At 45.8% G+C, this 23543-nt stretch overlaps 1 protein-coding gene across 1 annotated transcript in view; it reads left to right on the top strand.

The window, feature by feature from the left end:
• SYNE1 (spectrin repeat containing nuclear envelope protein 1) overlaps positions 1 to 23543 on the top strand; it is a 2361447-nt gene that overhangs the window by 616676 nt on the left and 1721228 nt on the right. The window contains exons 20-23 of the mRNA XM_078648775.1: positions 2192 to 2365; positions 15072 to 15230; positions 16161 to 16325; positions 22274 to 22408. Coding sequence (XP_078504901.1) covers positions 2192 to 2365; positions 15072 to 15230; positions 16161 to 16325; positions 22274 to 22408 — 633 coding nt within the window. The remainder of the gene's footprint in view (positions 1 to 2191; positions 2366 to 15071; positions 15231 to 16160; positions 16326 to 22273; positions 22409 to 23543) is intronic.

The raw sequence follows: 23543 nt of genomic DNA, 5'->3' as shown, positions 1-23543 counted from the left end.
CGCAATCCTAAATGTCCTGGATGATCTACACATGTCGCTCGACTCCAACCAATGTAGCCTTCTCATCCTCTTAGACCTCTCGGCTGCATTTGACACAGTTGATCATGCCCTGCTACTCAATGTCCTCCAGGAGAGAGCGGGTCTGGAAAAGACGGTTCTAAAATGGTTCTCCTCCTTTCTCAACAACCGCACACAAAGAATCAAAATTAAAAGCTTCGAATCGGACACCCTCCCCATCAGTAGAGGAGTCCCACAAGGGTCAGTACTCTCGCCACAACTTTTCAACATCTACATGGAGCCCCTCACATCAACTCTAAGGAAGTCCAGCATCCCCTTCCACCTCTACGTGGATGACACACAACTCTATATGGAAACCACTTCGATCGCAGACATCCACAGACTGAACAGCACACTCACTGAGGTTCAACATTGGCTCTCATCCAACCACCTCAAACTCAATGAAGAAAAAACAGAAGTGCTCCTCATCTCGAATAAAGATGAAAACCTCCAAATACTAGAATGGCTCAAAGCCTTAAACGCCCTTAATGTTCCTCTTGTTCCTACAAACTCCGTAAAATCCCTAGGGATCACCCTTGACCCCAAACTGGACATGAAAGAACACATCTCAAAAACTGCCAAAAGTGCTTTTCTTAACCTGAAACTTCTCTACAAACTGAAGCCCTTCCTCCCCACGAAAGACCTGAAACAGGCCACTCAGGCTCTGGCACTCTCCAGAATTGACTATGGCATTGCTACTCTGAGTGGAACAACCAAATCGCACCTGGGACCTCTGATCTCTACCCTAAACGCCGCAGCAAGAATGGTCACGGGAACTAAGAAATACGATCACATCTCCCCGGCTTTTAAGGATCTGAAGTGGCTCCCTATTGACCAACGAGCCAGCTTCCGTACAGCCTGCCTCACACACAAAGCCCTGCATACAGGTAAACCAGAATATCTGGCCAACAAGCTCAAAAGGGCCGGTCAGTCTAGGAACCTCAGAAGCTCCAACACGCTCCTACTCATTCCTCTGAAATCCCAGAAACACAAAAAATCTAGTAAATCCTTTGCGGGTAATGATCCCAAGATATGGAACTCCATCCCCCCACATATCAGAATGACCGCCTCCTTCCCGAAATTCAAGATGCTACTCAAAGCCCTCTTCCTTGAGCGTTCTGGATCGTAATAAGAACTCCATGTTTGACTTTGAAAGGCCATGATCTCTGCGATCCCAGAGCCGGATGACTCGCTTTCGATTCTCCGCCCTGTTTTGCGCTCTTGTTGCTATTGTACAGACTTTTACTTTGCCCATGTGCTCCCTGCCCTGTTTTCCGTCCACACTGTCTTTCTGATGCCTATTTGTATTTGTTGTGAAGCGCTCTGATACCCTTGGGTCCAGCTAGTGCTATACAAAACTTTAATAAATATTGACTGCATCTGTCATATAAATACACAAACACTAACTTCGCCTTTCCGCATCATGCCTGTTGAAATGCTTTTCATTTTTATCTCAGCTCTGGAAGGTAGAACTAATGTTTTGACACGCACAAGTATGATATAAATATGGGATCCAAAATGTTTCTTGGGGTTAGCCCAATGCCAACTCAGCAGGTGGTTGGCAACAGCATTAATTTTGGGGAACTGTGACTTATTTTCCATCATCAGACTATGACCCAAAGCAAGACAGAGAAAAACAGGAAAATAGAAAGGAAGGAGAAAGAAAAATATAGGAAAACAGAATCAATGGGAGAAAGCAGGAATGGTAAAACAATTTATAAGAGTGAGACACAGAGACAGGAAGTGTAGAGTTGTGGAAGAAAGATGCATCCGGTTGAATCAAGAATAAGCAGGCTTACGACAGACTCTAAAGAAAATCTTCGGGTCCCTGCACTTATTGTTTTTCGAATAAATGTCGCATTGGTAGAATGTCCTGGTAATGATTCAAAGCATATATACCCCATTTGTATATGGTACAATAAGTTGTGATTTATACTTTGATTTAAATATAACTAATGCATTGTTCAGAAATTTAAAATAATAAGAATCCTACATATGGACGACTTGATAGTGGCACTCATCCAGGTTAAATCACCAGCAATATGCCTGCCCATAGAGCCTCTAAGCTCAGCACATGGTGCATTATAATTACTGCATGGCTAATGGAAGTATTTGTTCACTGATTTGTTATCAGGTTCGGGAGCTCTGCCCCCCACTGCTCCACGAGTCCCGCCAACTGCTAACTCCACTGGAGGAACTTGAGAAGCAGATCACGTTCTTCTACGAGTCACTTGGGAAAGTCAGTGAAATTGTTTCCATTGTTGACCCAGACATCCAGTCCCCGGCTGTCTTCAAGCAAAAACACAGGGTAAGTAATACGTATTTTGAGAATCAATTTAAAACACTATACATATTTCACACATGTTTGTATTGATGCTTGAATTGTCCCTAAAATGTGGATCATGATTGCATGGCAGTGTATCTCCACAGACTTAAATATGACATTTATTTCATGAATTTACATATACATCTCTTCAATTTGCATATAAAATACTCTGCCCGTAATCTGAATTGGGTAGAGCGACTTTCAAATAAAACATACTATCACAAGTTTTTGAGGGTGCAAAACTACCAATGGGTCAACAGTAAAAAAAAATATGAATCAGTCTTAAACGCACAGAAATCTGACAGAGTGCTCCAGATCTAGTCAAATAATTGCCACTATTGATGAGGTTTTTAGAGAAGAATCCAAGAAGATGAGAACTCTCATTCAGCTGGCCCAAAATAACATGCACTATCCCAGGTATTCAACCAGTTCTTTTAGCACCTCACAGCCGGTCAATACGTCTGAAATTGACAGGAGAGTCTCTCGTATCTTCTCAATAATGTTGTCCAGCTTTTTCACCTTTTGCTCAGAGCATTGTAAATTGTGCTCTAGGATTTCTCTGTTGCATTGTCTTCTGGAGAACTTCAGACTTGTAATTTTCTGTATCTATCAGCAACAGTCGTACCTTGGTAAGATCCCGCTGTAGGAGTATTTTCTCCTGGATCCACGCCCGAGAAGAGGCTTCACTGCTGGAGGAGAGCTCCTTCCGTAGCACTTCAGTTTCTGTCTCCATGAGCTGCAGGGAACGCTTCAGCTGAGAGATTTCAGAATACAAATTCTCAACTTCTTTCCTCTCACTCAGGAGCTGCAAGACAGTCCCCTCTTGCTGCTGTACCATAGCCTGCAGCTGCTTCACATTCTGCTGCCGGATACTGAGCACCTCACTCAGGCGCTGATTTTGCATTTTTAAAGACTCGGTCTCCTCCTTGAGGTCCTCCACCTCCGATGTGTGTCGCCAGGTTAGACTTTGCAGCTCTGACTTTTGATTAGCAAGTTCATTCTTCAATTGACAAATAGCATCTCTCTTAGCACAGCACAGCCTTGATGTTGTAGAAATGAGGTCTGCAATGATGACCATAAGCTCAGTCAGGCCGGTGCTCAGACTCTGCTCTGCTGGCTTTGGAGTTGTTGGTCGAACTTTAGTGAATGCGCTGGTTTAATTCCCCAGGATGGAAGGATTTGATACTTTGGGCTGATCTTCTGTATGTTGTTTGGATTTCAAGACACTGCTGAGACAGAATACGGTCCCTGCACCGCTGGTGTTGCTGGCAGGAGAGTTTGTGTCCCATTGAACTGCTGCACCCATATCAATCAATCAATCAATCAAAGCATTTGTATAGCGCACTACTCACCCGGAGGGTCTCAAGGCGCTGGGGAGGGGGGGGTCTGCTACTGTTCGAACAGCCAGGTCTTGAGCTGCTTCCTGAAGGCGAGGTGGTCCTGGGTCAGGCGGAGGTGGGTCGGGAGGGAGTTCCAAGTCTTGGCGGCGAGGTAGGAGAAGGATCTTCCCCCTGTAGTGGCTCTTCGGATGCGGGGGACGGCGGCGAGGGCGTGGCCGGTCGATCGAAGCTGGCGTTTGGGAGCGTAGAAGTTGAGGCGGTTGTTGAGGTATCCTGGGCCTTGGTTGTGCAGGGCTTTGTGTGCGTGGGTGAGGAGGCGGAAGGTGATTCTCTTGTTGACCGGGAACCAGTGCAGGTCTCTCAGGTGTCCGGAGATGTGGTTGCGGCGGGGGATGTCCAGGATGAGTCGTGCTGAGGCGTTCTGGATCCGCTGGAGTCTCTTCTGGAGTTTGGCGGTGGTTCCGGCGTAGAGGGAGTTGCCGTAGTCCAGTCGGCTGCTGACGAGGGCCTGGGTGACAGTCTTCCTGGTCTCGGTGGGGATCCATCGGAAGATCTTGCGTAGCATGCGTAGGATGTTGAAGCACGACGAGGAGACGGCGTTGACTTGTCTGGTCATGGAGAGGGAGGAGTCCAGGATGAAGCCCAGGTTACGTGCATGGTCTGTTGGTTTGGGTGCGCTGCCAAGGGCTGGGGGCCACCAGGAGTTGTCCCAGGCGGAGGGTGAGGATCCCAGGATGAGGACTTCCGTCTTGTCCGCGTTCAGTTTCAGGCGGCTGTCCTTCATCCATTCGGCTACCTCTTTCATCCCTTCGTGTAGGTTGGGTCTGGCGGTGGCGGGGTCGTTGGTGAGGGAGAGGATCAGCTGGGTGTCGTCGGCGTAGGAGATGATGTTGAGGTTGTGCTGGCGTGCGATGGCTGGGAGGGGACTCATGTAGACGTTGAAGAGGGTTGGACTGAGCGAGGAGTCTTGAGGAACGCCGCAGATGACTTCGGTAGCTTCTGATCTGAACGGGGGAAGGTGGACTCTCTGTGTCCTTCCGGCGAGGAAGGAGATGATCCACTCCAGTGCCTTCTCCTGGACTCCGACGTTGCTGAGGCGCTGTACTAGGGTACGGTGGCAGACAGTGTCGAAGGCCGCGGAGAGGTCTAGGAGGATGAGGGCTGCTGTTTCTCCGTTGTCGAGCAGGGCTCTGATGTCATCGGTTGCTGCGATCAGGGCGGTCTCGGTGCTGTGGTTGGCCCGGAAGCCAGACTGCGAGAGGTCGAGGGATCCGTTTGTCTCGAGGAAGGCGGCCAGCTGCTTGTTGACGGTCTTCTCGATGACTTTTGCGGGAAACGGGAGCAGCGAGATGGGTCGGTAGTTCTTGAGGTCGGTGGGGTCGGCTGATGGCTTCTTTAGTAGGGCGCTGAGTTCGGCGTGCTTCCAACTCTCCGGGAAGGTAGCGGTGTCGAAGGAGGTGTTGATGATGTCCCGCAGGTGGGGTGCGATGACAGCGTCGGCCTTGTTGAAGACGTGGTGAGGGCAGGGGTCGGTCGGAGATCTGGAGTGGATGGAGTTCATTGTGCGGACGGTGTCTTCGATGCTAATCGGGGTTCAGGCACGGAGGGTGGTGGTGGGGGGCGGTGGTTCGGACGTGGCGTGCGTCGGTTGGGTGCTGAAGCTGTTGTGTATGTCTGCTATCTTGTTGTGGAAGTAGGAGGCGAGGGAGTTGCAGAGGTCTTGCGAAGGGGTGATGTCGTTGTTTCCGGCGTTGGGGTTGGAGAGCTCTTTAACGATGTTGAAGAGTTCCTTGCTGTTGTGTGCGTTGTTGTCCAGTCGTTCCTTGAATGCAGTTTTCTTGGTGGTGTGGATCCGTTGGTGGTGTTTTCGGGTGGCGAGCTTGAGGGCAGTCATGTTGTCCGGAGTTGGGTCTCTGCGCCAGGCTTTCTCAAGGGCTCTGCAGTTCCTCTTGGAGCTCTTGAGTTCGTCGGTGAACCATGGGGCTTTCTTGCTGCCGGGTCTGCTAGGCGGGGTCCTCAGAGGGGCGAGGTCGTCTGCGCAGTCGCTGATCCACTTCGTGAGGTTGGTGGCCGCTTGGCTGGGGTTCGTTGCGCTGGTGGGGGGGTTCTTGCTCAGGGAGGTCTCGAGCTGGTCGGCAGTGATCTTGTTCCAGCTTCTGCGTGAAACCTGTTGCTGTTGGTGGTGGATCGTGGTCCTTTTGAAGCTGAAGTGGACGCAGCTGTGGTCCGTCCAGTGAAGTGCGGTGGCCTGGCTGAAGGCGATGTCCTTGCTGGAAGAGAAGACGGGGTCGAGTGTGTGTCCGGCGTCGTGGGTGGGGGTGGTCACCAGTTGCTTGAGTCCGAGGTTGGCGAGGTTGTCCAGTAGGGTGGTGGTGTTGCGGTCGTTATTGTTCTCCAGGTGGAAGTTGAGGTTCCCCGAGGAGGATGTAGTCAGCGGAGGGGAGGGTGTGCGGGCTGACGAAGTCGGCGATGTCCTCGCTGAATTGTGTGCGTGGTCCCGGGGGTCTGTAGATGAGGGTGCCTCTGAGGGAGGTCTTGGGGTTGATGTGGATCTGGAAGTGCAGGTGCTCGGCGGGTGCGAGGGTGTCGTTGGTGTTGGTTGTGATGCGGATGGAGTTTCTGTGGATGATGGCGATGCCTCCCCCTGTCTGGTTGACGCGGTCCCTCCGGATGATCTTGTAGCCGTCTGGGATGGCGATGGCGATGTCGGGCGCTGAGGATGCGTTCATCCAGGTTTCCGTGAGGAAGGCGACGTCTGGGGCTGTGGTGTCGAGCAGGTTCCAGAGCTCGACGGCGTGTCTGTGGATGGAGCAAGTGTTGAGCAGGATGCACTTCAGGTGGCTGCTGCTGTTGCTTGTCGAGGTCTTGGGCCCTGCTGGAGTGGTGCAGGGTCGGATTCAGGTGAACTTGCAGGAGTTGCAGCAGAAGGGTCCGTGGGTGCGTCTTGGGGTGGCTCGGTAGCATCCCGTGATTCGGCCGGCGTTGAGGGTGGCGTCGTCGTACGTCCGGCGGGTGGGCGGGGGTCGGCGGGGGCCAGGGGCCCTGGCACTGGGCGCGGTCCGGACGCGGACGGGCGCAGACGGGCTTACCTTTGGCGCACCTTCGGCGCTCAATCGGTGCTCCCGCTGCGCGCTTCCGCTGCGCGGTCGCTCTGGGGGCGTCATAAGAGAGGAGCCGGGAGGGCGGGTCAGCTGGGTGGCGGGAGCGGGGCTGCCAATGGGCAGGGGGGGCGGAGTCGGCGGGGGTCAGTGGCGGGAAGGGGCTCTCAGGGCGGCTCTGCGGCGGCTGGTTCGGTGGAGGAGACCCACGGAAGGGGGAGGGTAGCAGAGGGGGAAGGGGTGCACAGGGCAGCAGGAAGGGAGAAGGAGACAGAGGACGGGCAGCAGCAGAGGGGACAGAAAGAAAAACGAAGTAGGCAGGAGCGGGGGCAGCAGGAGGGGGGAGAAAGCAGTAGGCAGCTGGGTTGGGCCGCGCTAGGCTCAGGCAGGCAGCAGGCAGCTGGGCTGGGCGGCGCTAGGCTCAGGCAGGCAGCAGGCAGCAACGAGGCCTCGGAACAAGGCTCAGGTGGCGGCCGGCAGGAGCAGTGGAGTGGGGGCGACCTCACCTTGGAGAAGGCTCAGCGGTCGCTCCTCCAGCGCCATCTTAAGTGTTTCCATTAGACCCAGTAGCTTATCCTTGGCTTCAGTAACCTCAAAAGAGGAGTCTGTTATCTCATTTCCCATTTTCAGCAGCATGGCCCTAGCATCTGATTTTCTGCTTTCCAACTCCTCCTGAAGAACATCACGTTCTTTCTGAAGTTGGACTACCTCATCCTTTTTGAGCTCCCACTGGTAGCTGCGTTCTCTTAAGGTCGCCAGATTCGCATTCAGTTGAGATTCCAAATCAAATCAAAGTTTATTGTTTAGTTAGTTAAAACCATAACAAGACAAAATAAAATTTTTTTTTAAAACAAATCATTGTCGTACAAGAAAAATAACCATACATTCATTTAATCTCTTCTGGTTGTTCTAAAATTCATTATAAAAAAAATACAGTACAGTAAGATCAACCGTCTTCCTCTTTAACCAAGTTTCCAGTCTTTTTACAGAGCTTAGTAGATACTTTAAGGAATTTAATCTGTCTGCCCTTCAGAGGGTGGGATCTTCCGGATTTACATACATTCATTTCATCTCTTCTGATTATTCTAAAATTCATTATAAAAAAATACAGTACAGTAAGATCAACCGTCTTCCTCTTTAACCTAGTTTCCAGTCTTTTTAACAGAGCTTAGTAAATGCTTTAAGGAATTTGATCAGTCTGCCGTTCAGAGGGGGATCTTCCAGATTTAGGCACGCTGTTATTGCCGCTCTGCATGACCTAATACATCTTACATTAAAACTTGATTTTAGGAGCATAACTCGTTCATTGTACAGTTTGTTGCATATACAGATTATATGAATGAAATCTTCTTTCTGGCAGTTACACAGCCGGCATAGTTTAGAGCCTGTATAGACCCAGGCTGGCTGGTCTGCCAAGATGGTAGTTTACCAAAGCATAATGTCATTAATTGTTTTTTAACAGACATTGAGAACGGTATGCTCAAATAAAGTGCCGGAACAAGGGACTTATAGTTATTTATCACCATCCAAGCAATTGACCTTGTTCTGAAGATGTTTTTGTCCAGCAGTGCTGAATGAATTTTTGAAGCTTTATTTATTGCTTGTTTAAATGATTGGTATTGCAGATTTGTATTCCATAGTCCTGTTGTACATGTAATTGAGAGAGATTTGAACAGAAATTGATGAAAAGGGGAAGTGTTGTCGTCATTTACTTCCACCCAAAGTGCTTCATTGATTTGCGAAGTAGCTACGTTTAGTTTCAGGCGATACCAAGTTTTGACTGTCGCATACATTCTGCCCAAATCTTCATTTAGTATGCCGAATTCCAGGCGCACCTGGGGTGGGGAGGCTGACCTTTGTATCTGAAATGTTTTTTTATAGATGGAAGCTACCAGTTGGTTTAAAACCTTACTGTCTTCTCCTTGGAAAGCAACACTGGCATATGTTATTGTTGGTAGAATTTTTGCCTTCATTACAGCAAGCAGAGGTTCATATGACGGACCCTTCAGCTTTTTCGCCAATAGACTGAAGGCAAATGTAAGGCAGTTGTTCTCTGTGCCATATACCCTTTTTGCTCTGTGTGATTTCTTGAGTTGTCGATATAGAAACCCAGGTACTTGTATTTTTTTACCTCCTCTAGTTGGTTACCGTTAAGCCAGATTGTCTGTTTACGTCTCAGTTGGCTCCCAATCACCATTGTTTTGGTCTTCGATGTGTTTAATTCAAGTTTGTTCTCTGAAATGTAAACTGACATTTCATACACACTTCTTTGAAGACCAACTTTTGTGTTGCTCATTAGCACGACGTCATCGGCATATGAGAGATGAGAAAGTCTCAATTTTCCAAGTTTTGGTGGATGGGAGTTGATACGGTCAAGCCTTTTTGAAAGATCCGACAAAAACAAATTCAAAAGGTCAGGGGCCAGGACACACCCTTGTTTAAAGCCTCTAGTTGTTGTTAGTTTCCTTGATAGCCTGGATCCATCACCTATCTTGATTCTTAGCCACGTGTTGGAATAGAATAAAAATATCCCCTTTAATAGCCTTTCAGGAATGGCCCATGCTCGAAGCGTTTTCCACAGGAGGTGGCGATCAACACTATCAAAATCAGCTTTTAGGTCTATAAAGCAGAGGTAGAGATGTTGTTTCCTCTGCTTACATTTGTTTGCCATAATTGATAGACCTAAAATGTTTGTTGTCGTCCCTATACCTTGCCTGAGCCTGTCTGGTTGGCAGGGATAAGATTGAGATTATCAGACCAAGCCTTAAGCTCTTCTAACACCAGGGAAGCATAGTATTTGGCTTCAACATCCAGGAGAGTTATCAACCTGTAGTTTGCTGGATTTGATCTGTCTCCTCCTTTAAATATAGGAGTCAGTATCGAGCCTTGCCAGTTTGTCGGTATGTAGTTTAAGAGCTCTACCTCTTGATATAGACCAAGTAGATAGTTACTCCAAAACGATGTATCATGTTTAAAAATTGCTTGGGGAATTCCGTTGGGGCCAGGAGCGCCTTCATTTCGAGCTTTCTTGATTGTGCGTTTAACTCCTTCGCTAGAAAGGAACGAGTGACTTGTTGCTAGTATCAATAGGCCATTATCCTCTGTGCACTTTAACCCATCAATCGATTTATTTTCTTTATGTGACGTTTTGTCTTCTTCTGAGCTGGTGATTCCTTTGATCCCGATGGGTTTGTCATTTCCCTCGGCTAAAATCTGGCAGTTTCTTTGTGCTGTATCTTGGGTATTTATTTCGAAAAACCTTGAGGTCAGGAATTCCGCCCACTCGCGTTCTTGAATATTTGAAGATAATACGTTCACTGGTCTCTGCAGTTCATTTATAGTAAGCCAAAACTGCTTTGAATTTGATTTCTTGGAGATACAAAGCAGTTCTGCCCAGAATTTGTCATTCATTCTTCTTTTTTCTTCCCAGAGTTCTTTTTTATATTGTTTCCTTAGCTGCCGTACGCTGTCCCAGGCTGCTGTGTCTGGTACTGTTCTTTTTAGCCTCCTTATTTTTTTTTTGAGGTTGCGTTTCAAGGCTCGTAGTCCTGCTGATGTTGTTTTTACGGGGTACTTTTTTTGGCCATGATATCTTGTCTGCCTTTGTCCAGTAGACATTAGAGAAGATAGGTCTGCTGTGATTTTTTCCCAGGCTTGGTTGATAGTCTGGGCTTCTGCTTTACAGGCACCTATCTTCTTTTTTAGTTGTTGCTGAAGTGTTTCCATTGTTTCATTTGACCATTTGAGGCGTTTTAGGTCAACCGTTTGTATGTCTCCTTCAACTATTGTATTTGCCTGATGGTTAGCGATTTTTAGTCTGAAGTGTATGAGTTGAAATGAGTGATCACTCTTGGTTGTGTACTCAATAGAAAAGTGGAGAAGAATGGCATCAATGATACTGAAATGACTGTGTAGTCTAGTCTTGATCTTATATTTCCCCCGTGAAATGTATGTTTAGGTGGGAAGTCATCTGGGGTTCTGCCATTTATTACTCTTAATCCGAGAAACTCAAGAGCATTTACCAAGCCTTGTCCTGCGTGATCCTTTTTAAACATTGTTGGCTGATATTGTTGTGGCACATTCCAGCATATGTTATCCGATGCTAACAGGTCGTCCTCATCCGGGGTATTAATTAAGTTTGAGTTAAAATCTCCTGTAAGTATCAGGTCCCATGAGGGAAAAGTACTCCTGATGTTTGTAATGGTCGTAATTAGCTGCATATTGTGCTCTGCTTTTTGCTTGGTCGACGGATGAACATATGTATTTATCAGCAGGACAGTTTTTAATCTCTGCACAGACCCTGAGGTTAGTTTGATCAGTTGGATGTTTGGTCCTACTGAGTCCATCTGTTCGGAGTCAATTTGTAGTTCTGTGGATATGTAGACCGCCAGGCCCCTTTTCGGCCGACCATAAGATTTAGTTTTGGTTGCTGGTACCGTATAGTGTATGTAATTCATTAGAGGTAGGTCTTCTAGTGCCCAGGTTTCTTGCAATGCGATTATATCGTATTTTTCCCACTTGTCTAGTCAGCACCCGCTTTCTAACCATTTTTTGGCTCCCGCGATGTTCCATGAGAGCATTTGTATGTTTCTTGTGTCTTGAACGGCTAGTTCATTTTCAGTCGGTCATTTGCAAGCGTTCGTATTTAGCGCTCCTGGCAGCCAGCCCCAGTTATCCTTAGACCCCTCTGTTCTAGGTGCCAGGTCATTCTGTCGGGCTCTATTCAGTGCTGTAGGAAGGCTGCTGCCAATTGCTCCTCTGAGTAGTGTTTGATTATTCGACGAGGTTCCTTTTTGCCTTTGACCGATATAATTGATGTTTAAATTGCTGTTTAGAGGTCCCGGGTAGCGAAGGTTTATTGGTCTTGATAGTTTAATTCCCCATGCTTCAAATTGTGCCTTAGCGTTTATGATTTGCTGAACGTCCATTTCAGTCTGCCAAGTTGTCAGTGTTTGTTCCTTATTTTTCTGGTCTGTCATTGCAATGAATTCTACTGCCAATAGATTTGCAGTGGTCAAATAGTATAAGGCTGGTATGTTTGCTGTTAATTTCAGTATATTCCTCCTATTCAGAATGTCATGCAAACCTTTTGACTCATATTCGGGAGTTAGCAATAATTGCCATTTTGATGAAATGTTACAGTCATGAGCCTGATGTACTGAGTCTTCACTCTTTTTTTCCATTTTAATTTGCTTTATATGATCTTTAATTTCTACTTTTATGTTTACGTGTTGGTTATTGTCTCCCAACTCAGAATGCTTCAGCTGAGAGATTTCAGAATACAAATTCTCAACTTCTTTCCTCTCACTCAGGAGCTGCAAGACAGTCACCTCTTGCTGCTGTACCATAGCCTGCAGCTGCTTCACATTCTGCTGCCGGATACTGAGCACCTCACTCAGGCGCTGATTCTGCATTTTTAAAGACTCGGTCTCCTCCTTGAGGTCCTCCACCTCCGATGTGTGTCGCCAGGTTAGACTTTGCAGCTCTGACTTTTGATTAGCAAGTTCATTCTTCAATTGACAAATAGCATCTCTCTTAGCACAGCAAAGCCTTGATGTTGTAGAAATGAGGTCTGCAATGATGGCCATAAGCTCAGTCAGGCCGGTGCTCAGACTCTGCTCTGCTGGCTTTGGAGTTATTGGTTGAACTTTAGTGAATGCGCTGGTTTAATTCCCCAGGATGGAAGGATTTGATTCTTTGGGCTGATCTTCTGTATGTTGTTTGGATTTCAAGACACTGCTGAGACAGAATACGGTCCCTGCACCGCTGGTGTTGCTGGCAGGAGAGTTTGTGTCCCATTGAACTGCTGCACCCATATCCTCTCCCTCCAGCGCCATCTTAAGTGTTTCCATTAGACCCAGTAGCTTATCCTTGGCTTCAGTAACCTCAAAAGAGGAGTCTGTTATCTCATTTCCCATTTTCAGCAGCATGGCCCTAGCATCTGATTTTGTGGTTTCCAACTCCTCCTGAACATCACGTTCTTTCTGAAGTTGGACTACCTCATCCTTTTTGAGCTCCCACTGGTAGCTGCGTTCTCTTAAGGTCGCCAGATTCGCTTTCAGTTGAGATTCCATCTCGCTGAGCTGAAGACGGTAAGCAGCATTCTCTTCCCGGGCCACAGTGTTTTCTTGGTCGATAAGCTCTATGTTCTCCGAGAAGGCAGAGAGCTGGACCTTCAGCTCAGCTATCCGCTGCAGTCGCTTGGTGTACTTGCTCATTTCTCCTTGCAAAAAGGCCTGCTGCTCCTCAAGGGTCTGAACTCTGGCCTGCAGGGCCTCCTTCTCTTGGCGGGCCTGAGAGAGCGCCTGCTCCTGTCCGAGCATAGCGTCATTCATTTGCCAGGTTTGGCTCTCAAGTTCGTTCACCCGTGCAGACTTTTCTTCCAAGGCTTGCTCCAGAAACAACAAGGATTCTTCTCTTGCAGATAGGTGAAGATTTTTTCTCAGAGACCATGTCTTTTATCCCATCCCGTTCAGACTCTAGCTCAGACACCCTCTCCATCAGATTTGCCAGCTCGGCTGGGAGGCGGCGTCTCCTCTCCTGTGGCGTCTCCTCTCTTGCTCGGGGCTGCGGTAGCGCTTGCGGGGCTCTCTCACCACATGGGAGCCCCGCCATCACAATGCACCCGGCCCGCTTCACCCGGTCCCCCATCTCGGGACTGGGACTCCAGATGCGACGTCTCGTGGCAATTCGGGGAGGCGGGGTGGGCTCCCGGCCTCCCCACGCAGCACCAGCTCCTTCGGTGCTTCGCCGGTGTTCCGTCGTTCCCTGCTCCCTGTCTGCATGCGCACCCCCCCTCGTTTCCACGCATGCGCATAATTCTCCACAGACTTGAAATGCAGGCCATTAGACGTTATTGGCCAGCAAACAGAGATATAGCCGTATGTACTAACACATTTTCCCACAAACACAAAATTGGAAAAGCCCTTTGATACATAAGGCCCATGCACGCAAAATAATAACCTGACGACAACACCTCCTATTTGACATCCTTGTGCTACTGTATGTTCTCTGTACATTGATTAGCTCCTCCTTGGAACTACATATGCCCTGTATCAAAGACCTAAAATAAAAATGAACACATTTTGGAAGAGCAGTTTTTAATAATAAGGTCTCCATCTGTCTCTCAATGTGCTTTAGGCTGTTCCTACCACACCCCCTGTCACCCAGTTATAAAGAATTTCAAATTCCCTACTAAGTCTCATAGGCATTCAATGTATTCGAACCATTTAATGAATTAACATTTTTTGCACTTGAGCAATAATGGCATGAGACATGGTGCGATTTCCACACAAACCAACATCAGCAGAATACTAGTCCTAGATGTCACCTGCCTTTTAGGGTATATGTGTTTTCTGCTACAAGGATATCCTCAGAAAACACTATGGAAGGTGAGCCTCGTGAGATTCGCCTTCTTATAAATACTGAAAGAAGATAAGCTCCCTTCCCATGTATTTAATTAGGGCATACAATATTCTAATTGGTGTCTAGGGCATTTAATAACAGGGATATTTATCCAAAAGCTGGGATGGGAGGCAGTAATTTGGGAATATAAATGGTAAATGTTGGAAAAACAACTGGATTATTGACACTGTGGAACACCCAACATTGTTCCCCAATTCTTAAATATTTTAAGGGTACAACAAAGTAAACATATTTGCATACAATGGATCTCAAAGGGAATCATTTACCCTTAGGAACCCACGTCAGTTATAATTAGGTCAGCTGAAATTTCGTTCATTCTGTGAATGCGGACTTTTTTTCATAATTATGTCTTTTGTGCATTCTACCAAATGCTGCATTTTGGTGTTTTTTTTTAACTCAGGCGGACTAAATGTTACTGAAGACACCTCTGGGTACCGCACACTAGCAAATAATTTACAAAGGTTTACTGGCCACTTTGTAGTTGCTGATTGCTGTACTCAGATGTTCAACTGTAACTACCAAGGTGAAATATTAAACCTACAGTATAAATGTGACAAAACAGTGAAACAATAACGACCCAGAATGCATTTTGCTGCATTACTTGCCTTTTGTTTTTTTATAATGTAATGAACCATACTGCATAATTTTACCCTCCATTGCTGCATAATTCCAGTTGCTTTTTAATAACTACTCAGTAAGTACTTGCCCAAGGGAACAGCTTATCACCATGCAGACCGCACTGGGTCTTGTTATCAAGGAGTTACGTTCACAGAAATGTAAGACAAACCAGGATTCTGTCAGTTTGATGATTTCAATCTCCTGCAGGAATTGGTCGCTTCTCAAGAAAACTGCAAGAAGAGTTTGGCCTTGATTGACAAACACAGCCTGGCAGTTCAGAAGGCTGTCACCCAGAGCAAAGCAATACAGCATTTTGATCGATCGATTCTCCAGAAGAAAATCACCGAGACACAGGCAGCTTTTCAGGTAATCATCCGATCCGTTGGTGAACCCTATAAAACATTGTAAAGTACGTAAATCTGCAAACTGTGCAGCAAGTACACAACTGGGCAAATGTAATATTTCACAAAACAAGGTACAGCAGCCACAGTTGAAAGAGGGAACAGTACAGAGGTATATCTACTAAGATATGATGCTGCTGCTGTCCTCCGCATTGCTGGTGCACAATTTGGCTGCCTTGCCCAAAACACTTACCTGTGCACCATAGTGCATGTGTGCCGTGGCAGCTGCCGCAGTACTGAAGTGGGGGGAGTGGCAGGGGAATAATAATACCATTTCAAAAACTTACCTGAGTATGTGGCTGCCACCTCGGTCCTCTTCTCCGGCTCTGGCATGCACTGGGGCTCGAATGTATGTTCCTTTCCCGCATTCATTTTCCCTGCAGGGAATCAAAACGCGGTCGTCACAACGACCGCCTTGTATTTCCACATACCTTTATTTCCTAAGTCGGAACAATGACTTGCGGAGGAGGGGTGCTGGAAGTTGGAATACTATAATTTACTATTCCAACTCCAGTCAGTGCGGACACTAGAAAAGGTGTTGGATTTTAAATCCAACACCTCCCCCCTCCCTCCGCAAGTCGTTGTTCCGACTTGCGGAGTAATGGTATTCGGAATCACAACGCGGTCGTTGTAATGTCCGCGTTGTGATTCCCTGCGGGGAAAATGATTCATGGGAAATGCGCACTTGCCTCCTGTGCCCCTAGAACACTTTCTCTAGTATGTCCCCAGTAGTACTGTACCCCATGGTAGTAATTTCTGATGAGGTTTTGTCCTATAAGCATAAAGCTGTGCTGAAAACTGATGAGCCAATAACATTATTTTACCTTGTGTGCTACACTGCCAGCGCCATTTTGCACTTCACTGTTGCGTAAGTCTTTTTTTACTTTTTACTTAGACTATGGTGAAAAAGGCCACAGACTGGAGGAAGCAGGTAGAAGCCAACAGCAGCATGATGAAGAAGTTTGATGAGTCCAGAGCAGAGCTTGAGAAGGTGCTACAGACCGCTCAGTCTTACATTAAGGAAAAAGGCAATACAGAGGAGCTGCTGAAGAGACACACTGTATGTATAGCTTGCTGATGTCGATTCATTCTTTCTTATGAACTTAAAACATATTTTTGACATTAAGATTTGAGTGTGACAATAAAATAGGCAGTCACTTTTTCATTACAGGTTACTCACTTTGAATGTATATTTAAATTATTGTGAAGTTTTGCTGAAAATATGTAGGGAACTATTAGAAAGGTTTGTTAACATTTCTGGAACTATATCATTTTGTAAGGTTTCTTATGTGATCATTACTTTTCCATGAAACTGCATGCTTTTAAAAGCTGTAGCGAAATGCCTAAAATCGGCTAATGCAGGCCTTACAAATATATATTTTTTTATTAATAAGGAATAGTTTTAAAAAAACTGCATATTTAGGAGCTATGCTAGAGCAAGCAAGGTGCACTATTGACTTTATAAAGAAGTGATAGATATCACTTCTATTCATGTGAGAACACAGATAATACGGCACTTGCAAGAGACTGTGCTAAGCACATTAAGTCCTATGTGGTCCAGTCAGGATCTCAGGGACACAGGACACCAGGTTGCATGCATCCCTCAAGCACAGTTGTTCCCGCGGAGAGTGGGGTCTCTGTTACCACTGTATGGCAGTGTGCGGGAGCCACCCACTGGCTTTCAGTATCATAATTTGAGCACCAGAATCCATCAATCCCTGAGGCTTCCCCCTCATGGCTCTACAGAGGATTTTCCAATGCATAGCAGGCTATACATCCACATGCAAATAAAGACACAACTGTAATGCACAGTCAGACAGAGGATGCTATCAGTGCATGGGGAATGTAGTTCATCGGTGGTTAACAAAGTGGAGTGGAGCCACATTCACGCCTCCCATTACAATGGCTCTTGTTAATTACACAACGCATACCCTAAGCAAATAATCCTTATGAAGAGCCTTTCACTAAGGCCCGCTTACAAGTCTGGAAGTCCACAAACTGCTGAATCATGGAAGAGTGGCGGGGTTGTTGGTCTCCTGATTGCCCTCTTACAATATGGACGTTGGCTAGTCCCATTGCAGCCGCCAGGGAAGCGCCGTTCCCTGGGGGTGTTAAAGAGGACAGGAGGCAGTAATGTGCTTGGCGTGACCGCCGTGGTCCTGCTAAGCATATTACACATGTCCTGTCCGCCACAGTTTTCATGGCAGTTTCACCGCCATGAAAACCGTGGCGAAGAGGAAGCAAAGGGGGCCCTACAGTGCCCCCTGGTGCCTCACGCCCAGTGGAGGCACACATGTGCCTCCCATGTCCATGCACACCAGTCGCTGCACAGCATTGACGTTTCAGTCCATGCAGTGAAGGAACTGTTTTTGGCATTCCCATTGCGGTGCCCATTTTCAGGGCACTGCCTTGGGAACATCAAATACTAAGCCCGCCAGACCAGAGGAAACTTCTTAACTGCAGACGGTCTGACTACAGCTTTGGCAGTGTCGCAGCAGGGCGAACCCTGCGCAGCACTGCTAAAGTCATATTCCGGCCCTTAATCACCATTTCCAACAGGAGGTGGGAAGTGAGGGTGGGCAGTTTTTGGGACTGATGAAATACCCTGTATTGTAGTGTATTGTAGTGCTTAATTTGTAAAAGAATTGATGAGAAGCCAGCATCCGGTGCTATTGAACTTCCATACAGACGCCACGATTGAGACGCTGTAATCGCCCTGTATCTGGCTATCACGCTGACGGGCGGTCCGCCTAGTGCCATTATGCACTCCTGACTGACTCCGAGCCGTACCTATTCGTTTCTCGGCATCAGAGGCTTCCAAATATTAGGCATAAGAATTGTGTCCTGATGATGATCTGTGTACCTAGTTAACAGATCGAAACGCCTTCGACTTAAATGACACCTTATACAAAACTGTATTATTATAAATTGATGTAAAGGTGTAATACCATGTTGTGATGTACTATGACATTGTGTAAATTCTAGTACTTCGAACGTCATGCTTGTGCCTACAAGCCCTTTTGTGTTTTTTTGTCACTAGTGTGTGTTAGTCGCACAGTTGCAAGTTCGGTACAGGCTTGTGCCCCACATTGTGTACTGTTGTGTAATAATTTTTTCTATTCCTCAGAAGTAAAAATATTGGTCCACTGTCCGGCTGGACAAGTCCATAATACAATATAGTTATGATTGTGTCTATATTTATTCTGTATGTATTTCTTTGAGATGGGACCACTGTTGTCTGAATAATGTTGGCACGCCACATACTAAGGCTGTGCAGCCTTCAATCCACCTCATTCCTCTTTAATCCACTACCTGACACTCCCTGCCCATTTATCTCTCTCGTCCTGATTCATGCTTTCTCCTTTTGTGACGGTTTTTCAGTTTTTCTCTTCCTCCTTCTTTCCCCTTTGTGGCTTTTTCTCTGTCTTAGTCTCGCAAAATGTCTAATAAAAACAAATAAGTGCTGGTCCCCAGAAATGAGGGCCGGTGGACCCCACTAGTAACCCCCAGCTCAATTAGGCACTGCTCTAGCAACTCATAACATATTTAAATTAGAGTTAATTGTACTTATACTTTAAATTGGTGTGCTTTCATCGTCAGACGTTTCGTAATGCATCTGTTGCATATTTTGGGTTTTTTGGCAGCCGTAATGTGTGTAGTGTTTTTTCTGATTCAGTATTTTCGCTTCAATTACATGTTCGGTCATGAAGGGGAGAAATGTTCATGTCCCCTTGAATTAAGTCCTCGCACACCTCCTGAACTTGTGATCACACACTTCTAGGCTCAATAGCCACAATATGAAGTCCCTAACAGACAAGATAACAGCATATTATGGGCAAGTAATAAGTCTATTGTCACTGACTATGCAAAAAGATATGGTATTATGGCTTTCATTCGTGGTAGGAGAATGTTCATAGGGTGCCTTCAGCTACCTGTCTCTCAAGAGTACTACAACAACCTTTAACCTGCATAAATAAATCACATTGTCGGGAATATCCTCCTGCCATTAGGAGCTCCAATGGTACATGGTCTGTTGCAATGTAAAACACTTCTTGAATAAGTAGAATGCTAGATTCCTTCAGTTTTAAGCAGAGGAATATGCTAGAAAGTGGATTTGCAAGAACGTTTTCCTTCACAACGCTCATATCAAGTGTACTTTCTTTCTTGTCCATATATTCATTTCAGCCATCTTATTTAATCTTTTTTTTCTAAGAGACAAACATGTGTCTCCTCACTCTTGATTTGAAATTATGGGCCTTATATTCATATCTCTCACCCTTATAGTTTACTATCTTATGTTATTCTGGACTAGTTTCTGGAGAGGGTTGCATCATATTGCATGCCTTATTTGTGAAGGATTATGGATGAGGTCTACAATGTCCCTGTATACATTTTACATATGAGCAGAAATGCATGACACCTCTTTACCAGGATGTATTCTAAACACAAGAACCAGTGCAATGCACTCACCAGAAACTACATGAATGCACATGCCCTACCATGAGTATTTTAGTTGACTGAACTGAAGCATATCCTCTGCTACAGCACGTAAAAGGGTGGCACCGTAGGGATCATGTGTTGTCCTGGACACTTTGTGGCCAATACAGTGCTAGGTGTGAATGAGTATGGATATGATATCAGCAGAAAGTGTTAGAGTGAGCCGATTGGGCAGAGAAGGTGTTGAAATGCAACAAATGCCACCATGTGGATGGTTTGGTTGCCTCCAAGCTCATGAGCAGTTATAAATAACTGTCAACACTCATACATAAGCACAGAGGCCCAGCAAACACTTACTCAAAGCAAGAAGTAGTATAATTGATTACCATTGTTATTGCTAGTGTATGGGCCTACTCAACAGTGAAAAGTAGTTCAATGTAAAGCCGCCCGTACCCATTTCCATATGAAAATACTTGTTTTCTTTTTATGTCTTCTCAAATCCATTCAGGTAATTCTTGCTTTGCACCATATTTACTCCATTTCAATACATTTGCTTCACTTTGAGCCATATTGTGAACAAGTAACTGAAGAAAGGAGCTCAAAAAAGAATTAAACCTAAATGGGCTCAAGTGCAGCACCCAAACCTAGCAATTCTAAATCAGGTGAACCAAAGTCACCTCAAGATCCTTTCTAACTTGGTAGCTTGGCCAAAGTTTTAAGGCTTATATGTGCAAGAGATTCTAGGGAAGTAGACATCATTAAGAACAAATCAAAGTCTAGAGATAAACAAACTCTAGGTTAAATCCAATGTAGCCACACAAAAACTAAAGCAAATGATTTAGAACCACTCAAGGTTTCAGTCTGTCTGCAAGGACCAACATAGAAGCCAACTACAGCGAGAACTAGTGTGGACAGCTTTGTGATCAATGCATGGCAATTTGGCCTGGTTTTGAGCAACTAGGAAGCAAACTGTTGTAATCTGAACCACATTGTTGAAGCCCAACACTTTGCTGTCTGTACCTTTATTAGATATTAAGTGAGTTGTTCGGGCATAGAAGACAGAGGTCCCATGGTCAATTTCATACCAGTCACACTAATGCAGTATGCATTGTGTCGACTGAGAGAGGCAGAACACTATAGTAAGACGGAGCAATACTGCTAATTTGATGCCTGAAGAAGGAAGGCAAATTGGTCAAATTATACCCCTGTCAGTGAGATTAGAGTGCCCAGCATTATTTTGCATCACTAGTAACAGACCTTTGGTCATGTTTGACCATCCCAGGGCTTTTGAGGGCTTGAATACAACTCTTTCAGTAGCATAGGTCCATACAATTAAGGGTCTGTGCATTTGTTTTTTCCCAAATTTGCACTCTTCTGCGCATGCATTAACTCGTAAAATCTCCAAGTTGGAGCATGAGCTGGAGATAGCACAGTTCGGAAACACATCACAGTAATTTCCTCTTTGTCTTTTTGAGCTGTGCTGAGTACAGCTCTTGTGTTGTCTGAGCTTCACACCGAAGGGCATCATGATCTGGTCCCAAGTCTTTTAGTTCTCGTAACAGGATAGCTGCAGCTGTTAATAGTCAAGTCATTTTTATTGGGAGTAGGGGTGTAGCCTCCACTGGTGCAGCAGGTGCAATGTCACCGGGGCCCAGATGCTAGGGGGGGCACCAATTCCTGATTACTACTGTATTTTACAACTCAGATGGCAGCCAGAGTGCCCATTTCTTTGTTTGTACTATGCCCCATGACACACTGGCTACGTCACTAATTGGACGACCCTGGAAAAGGATAGGACTTTTCGATATGCAAATTTGGAAGGATAAAGAAAAGTGTTGGTTTCTCAATAGTTTAAGGGTAGAAAGATCACATATTCATGGGAATCATAAGACAAAAACAAAGTTGTCAAGGAAACTTGGATTGAGGAAGTGCTAACTCTTGTATTTTGGAATTATGGGAAAGTTCAACACTTTTGAAGAAGTCGGGGATTCATTTTTGGGCTAGGCATCAAATGGCAATTTTTTAAAACTTTTGGTCATTCCACGCAGTACAGTATCGCAAATATGGCATTGGCCAGTTGTCCCAAAGGTCCTATTGGCTTTGTCAATAACAGCTTATATTTGTACCGCTTTTTTATGTGGCTAAAAGGTTGGTGTATTCTGTTATCTCTTGAGTTCCTTATAATTCATTGCAATATGTTGTATCCTGAAAGAAAATTATACTTTACTTAAAAAAACGAGAGTGCTTTTATGTTCTGGGTAGTTTAACAAAGCTTGCGTTACTAACCAACGTACTTATCAATTTTTAAGAAATGTAAGTTAAGAAATCTCAAAAAAATGTGAGGCTCTATTGTATATAAATGCACAAAAAATATTTGTTTCCTCACAAAGTAAAAAAAAAACTGAGTTATAAAGCATATACCAAGCATATCAGACGTACACAGGTAGATATAATAGTGTGCTGAAAAGCTACTCAGATTACTTCATATCCACGGGGAATGTAGCACTAGCTGCATGTGATGCACCATTCTTGATATCAACTTAACTTTCTGCTCTTCTTTTTCTTTATCAGGAGTTTTTCAGTCAGCTAGACCAAAGGATACTTAACACCTTTCTGAAAGCTTGTGATGAACTAACAGATATCCTGCCTGAGGAAGAACAGCAGAGCCTTCAGGAAACTGTTAGAAAACTGCATAAGCAGTGGAAGGTTAGTTTATGAGTCATGGTGGAATCTACTCACTCCTGTTGAGTCACTGCAGAACATTATGGACTTCTTGCATCAGCATACAAAGAATCCTGTTCATAGTCTGTTTAAAACTTTTTTCGCATTCATATTTTTTTATATATAAATGCCATATTTTTTTATTGACCACTTGCCAGAAACTTCACAAAAAGTGCTTTAAAGCAGATCCACAGCCAGGGTGCTCAAGTCTGGTGTAAGAGGACCAAATAAACACCAGACTTTCAGGATAACAATTGATTAAGTAAATGATTTCCATTCACACCCATTGTGTGTAAACGTGTTATATGGATTTAAAAAAAATGAAATAAGCATTCGGACCTCATGGACATGTATTGTGCACCCCTGATTTAAATGCTGCATCAATGAATAAACAGTCTGCCCATTCACAAACTGACCCCCAACCCACAGGGCCAAAATTAAAGGGAAGGGTGGCGTACATCCCCCCCCCCCCTGAGCCTTATTAGGCCCTGGGGAACCCATCCCCCAGGGCAAACCAATTAAAATAGGGAGGGAGCAATTTGGCACCCCCTCCCTGAGCTCTTTTAGCCCTGGGGACCCCATCCCCCAGGGCAAACTGATAAAAAGGGGAGGGGGCTAAGGGGCTGTGTGGTCTCCCTCTCAGAGCCTCATTAATTCCTGGAGAGAACCATCCCAGGGGCTATATTTTTTTTTAAAGGGGAGGGTTTCCCCCTTTCTGAGCCTCATTAGGCCCGGGGCGCCCATCCTCACGGGCTATTTTTTTAAGAGTGAAGGGGGGGGGGACATGGCCCCCTCCCTGAGCCTCCTTAGGCCCTCGGGACCCCATCCCCTAGGACAGTTTTATTTCTTAAAGGGAAGGGGTTGTTTGGCCCCACCACCGAGCCTCATCAGGACCCTGAAAGTTCTTCCCCCAGGGCAGTACCTCTTTTACAGTGGAGGGGGCTGTGCAGCCCCAGCCCCCTTCCCCAAGCCTATTTTGGCCCTGGGGACCCCAGGACCCGAGGCACAAATTATTTCAAGGTTGGTGCCTGGTGCCCACCCAGGGCACTCACCATGCACAATGTTGAGGGTCACGTGGGGGAGTCCCAGGGCCACGGTGGTCCCAGCTGGCTACTCGCAT

The sequence above is a fragment of the Lissotriton helveticus genome, chromosome 6, assembly GCF_964261635.1.
Source record: "Lissotriton helveticus chromosome 6, aLisHel1.1, whole genome shotgun sequence".
Taxonomy (NCBI): domain Eukaryota; kingdom Metazoa; phylum Chordata; class Amphibia; order Caudata; family Salamandridae; genus Lissotriton; species Lissotriton helveticus.
Note: the sequence above shows the minus strand (reverse complement) of the source record. Positions and strands in the feature narration are given on the sequence as shown.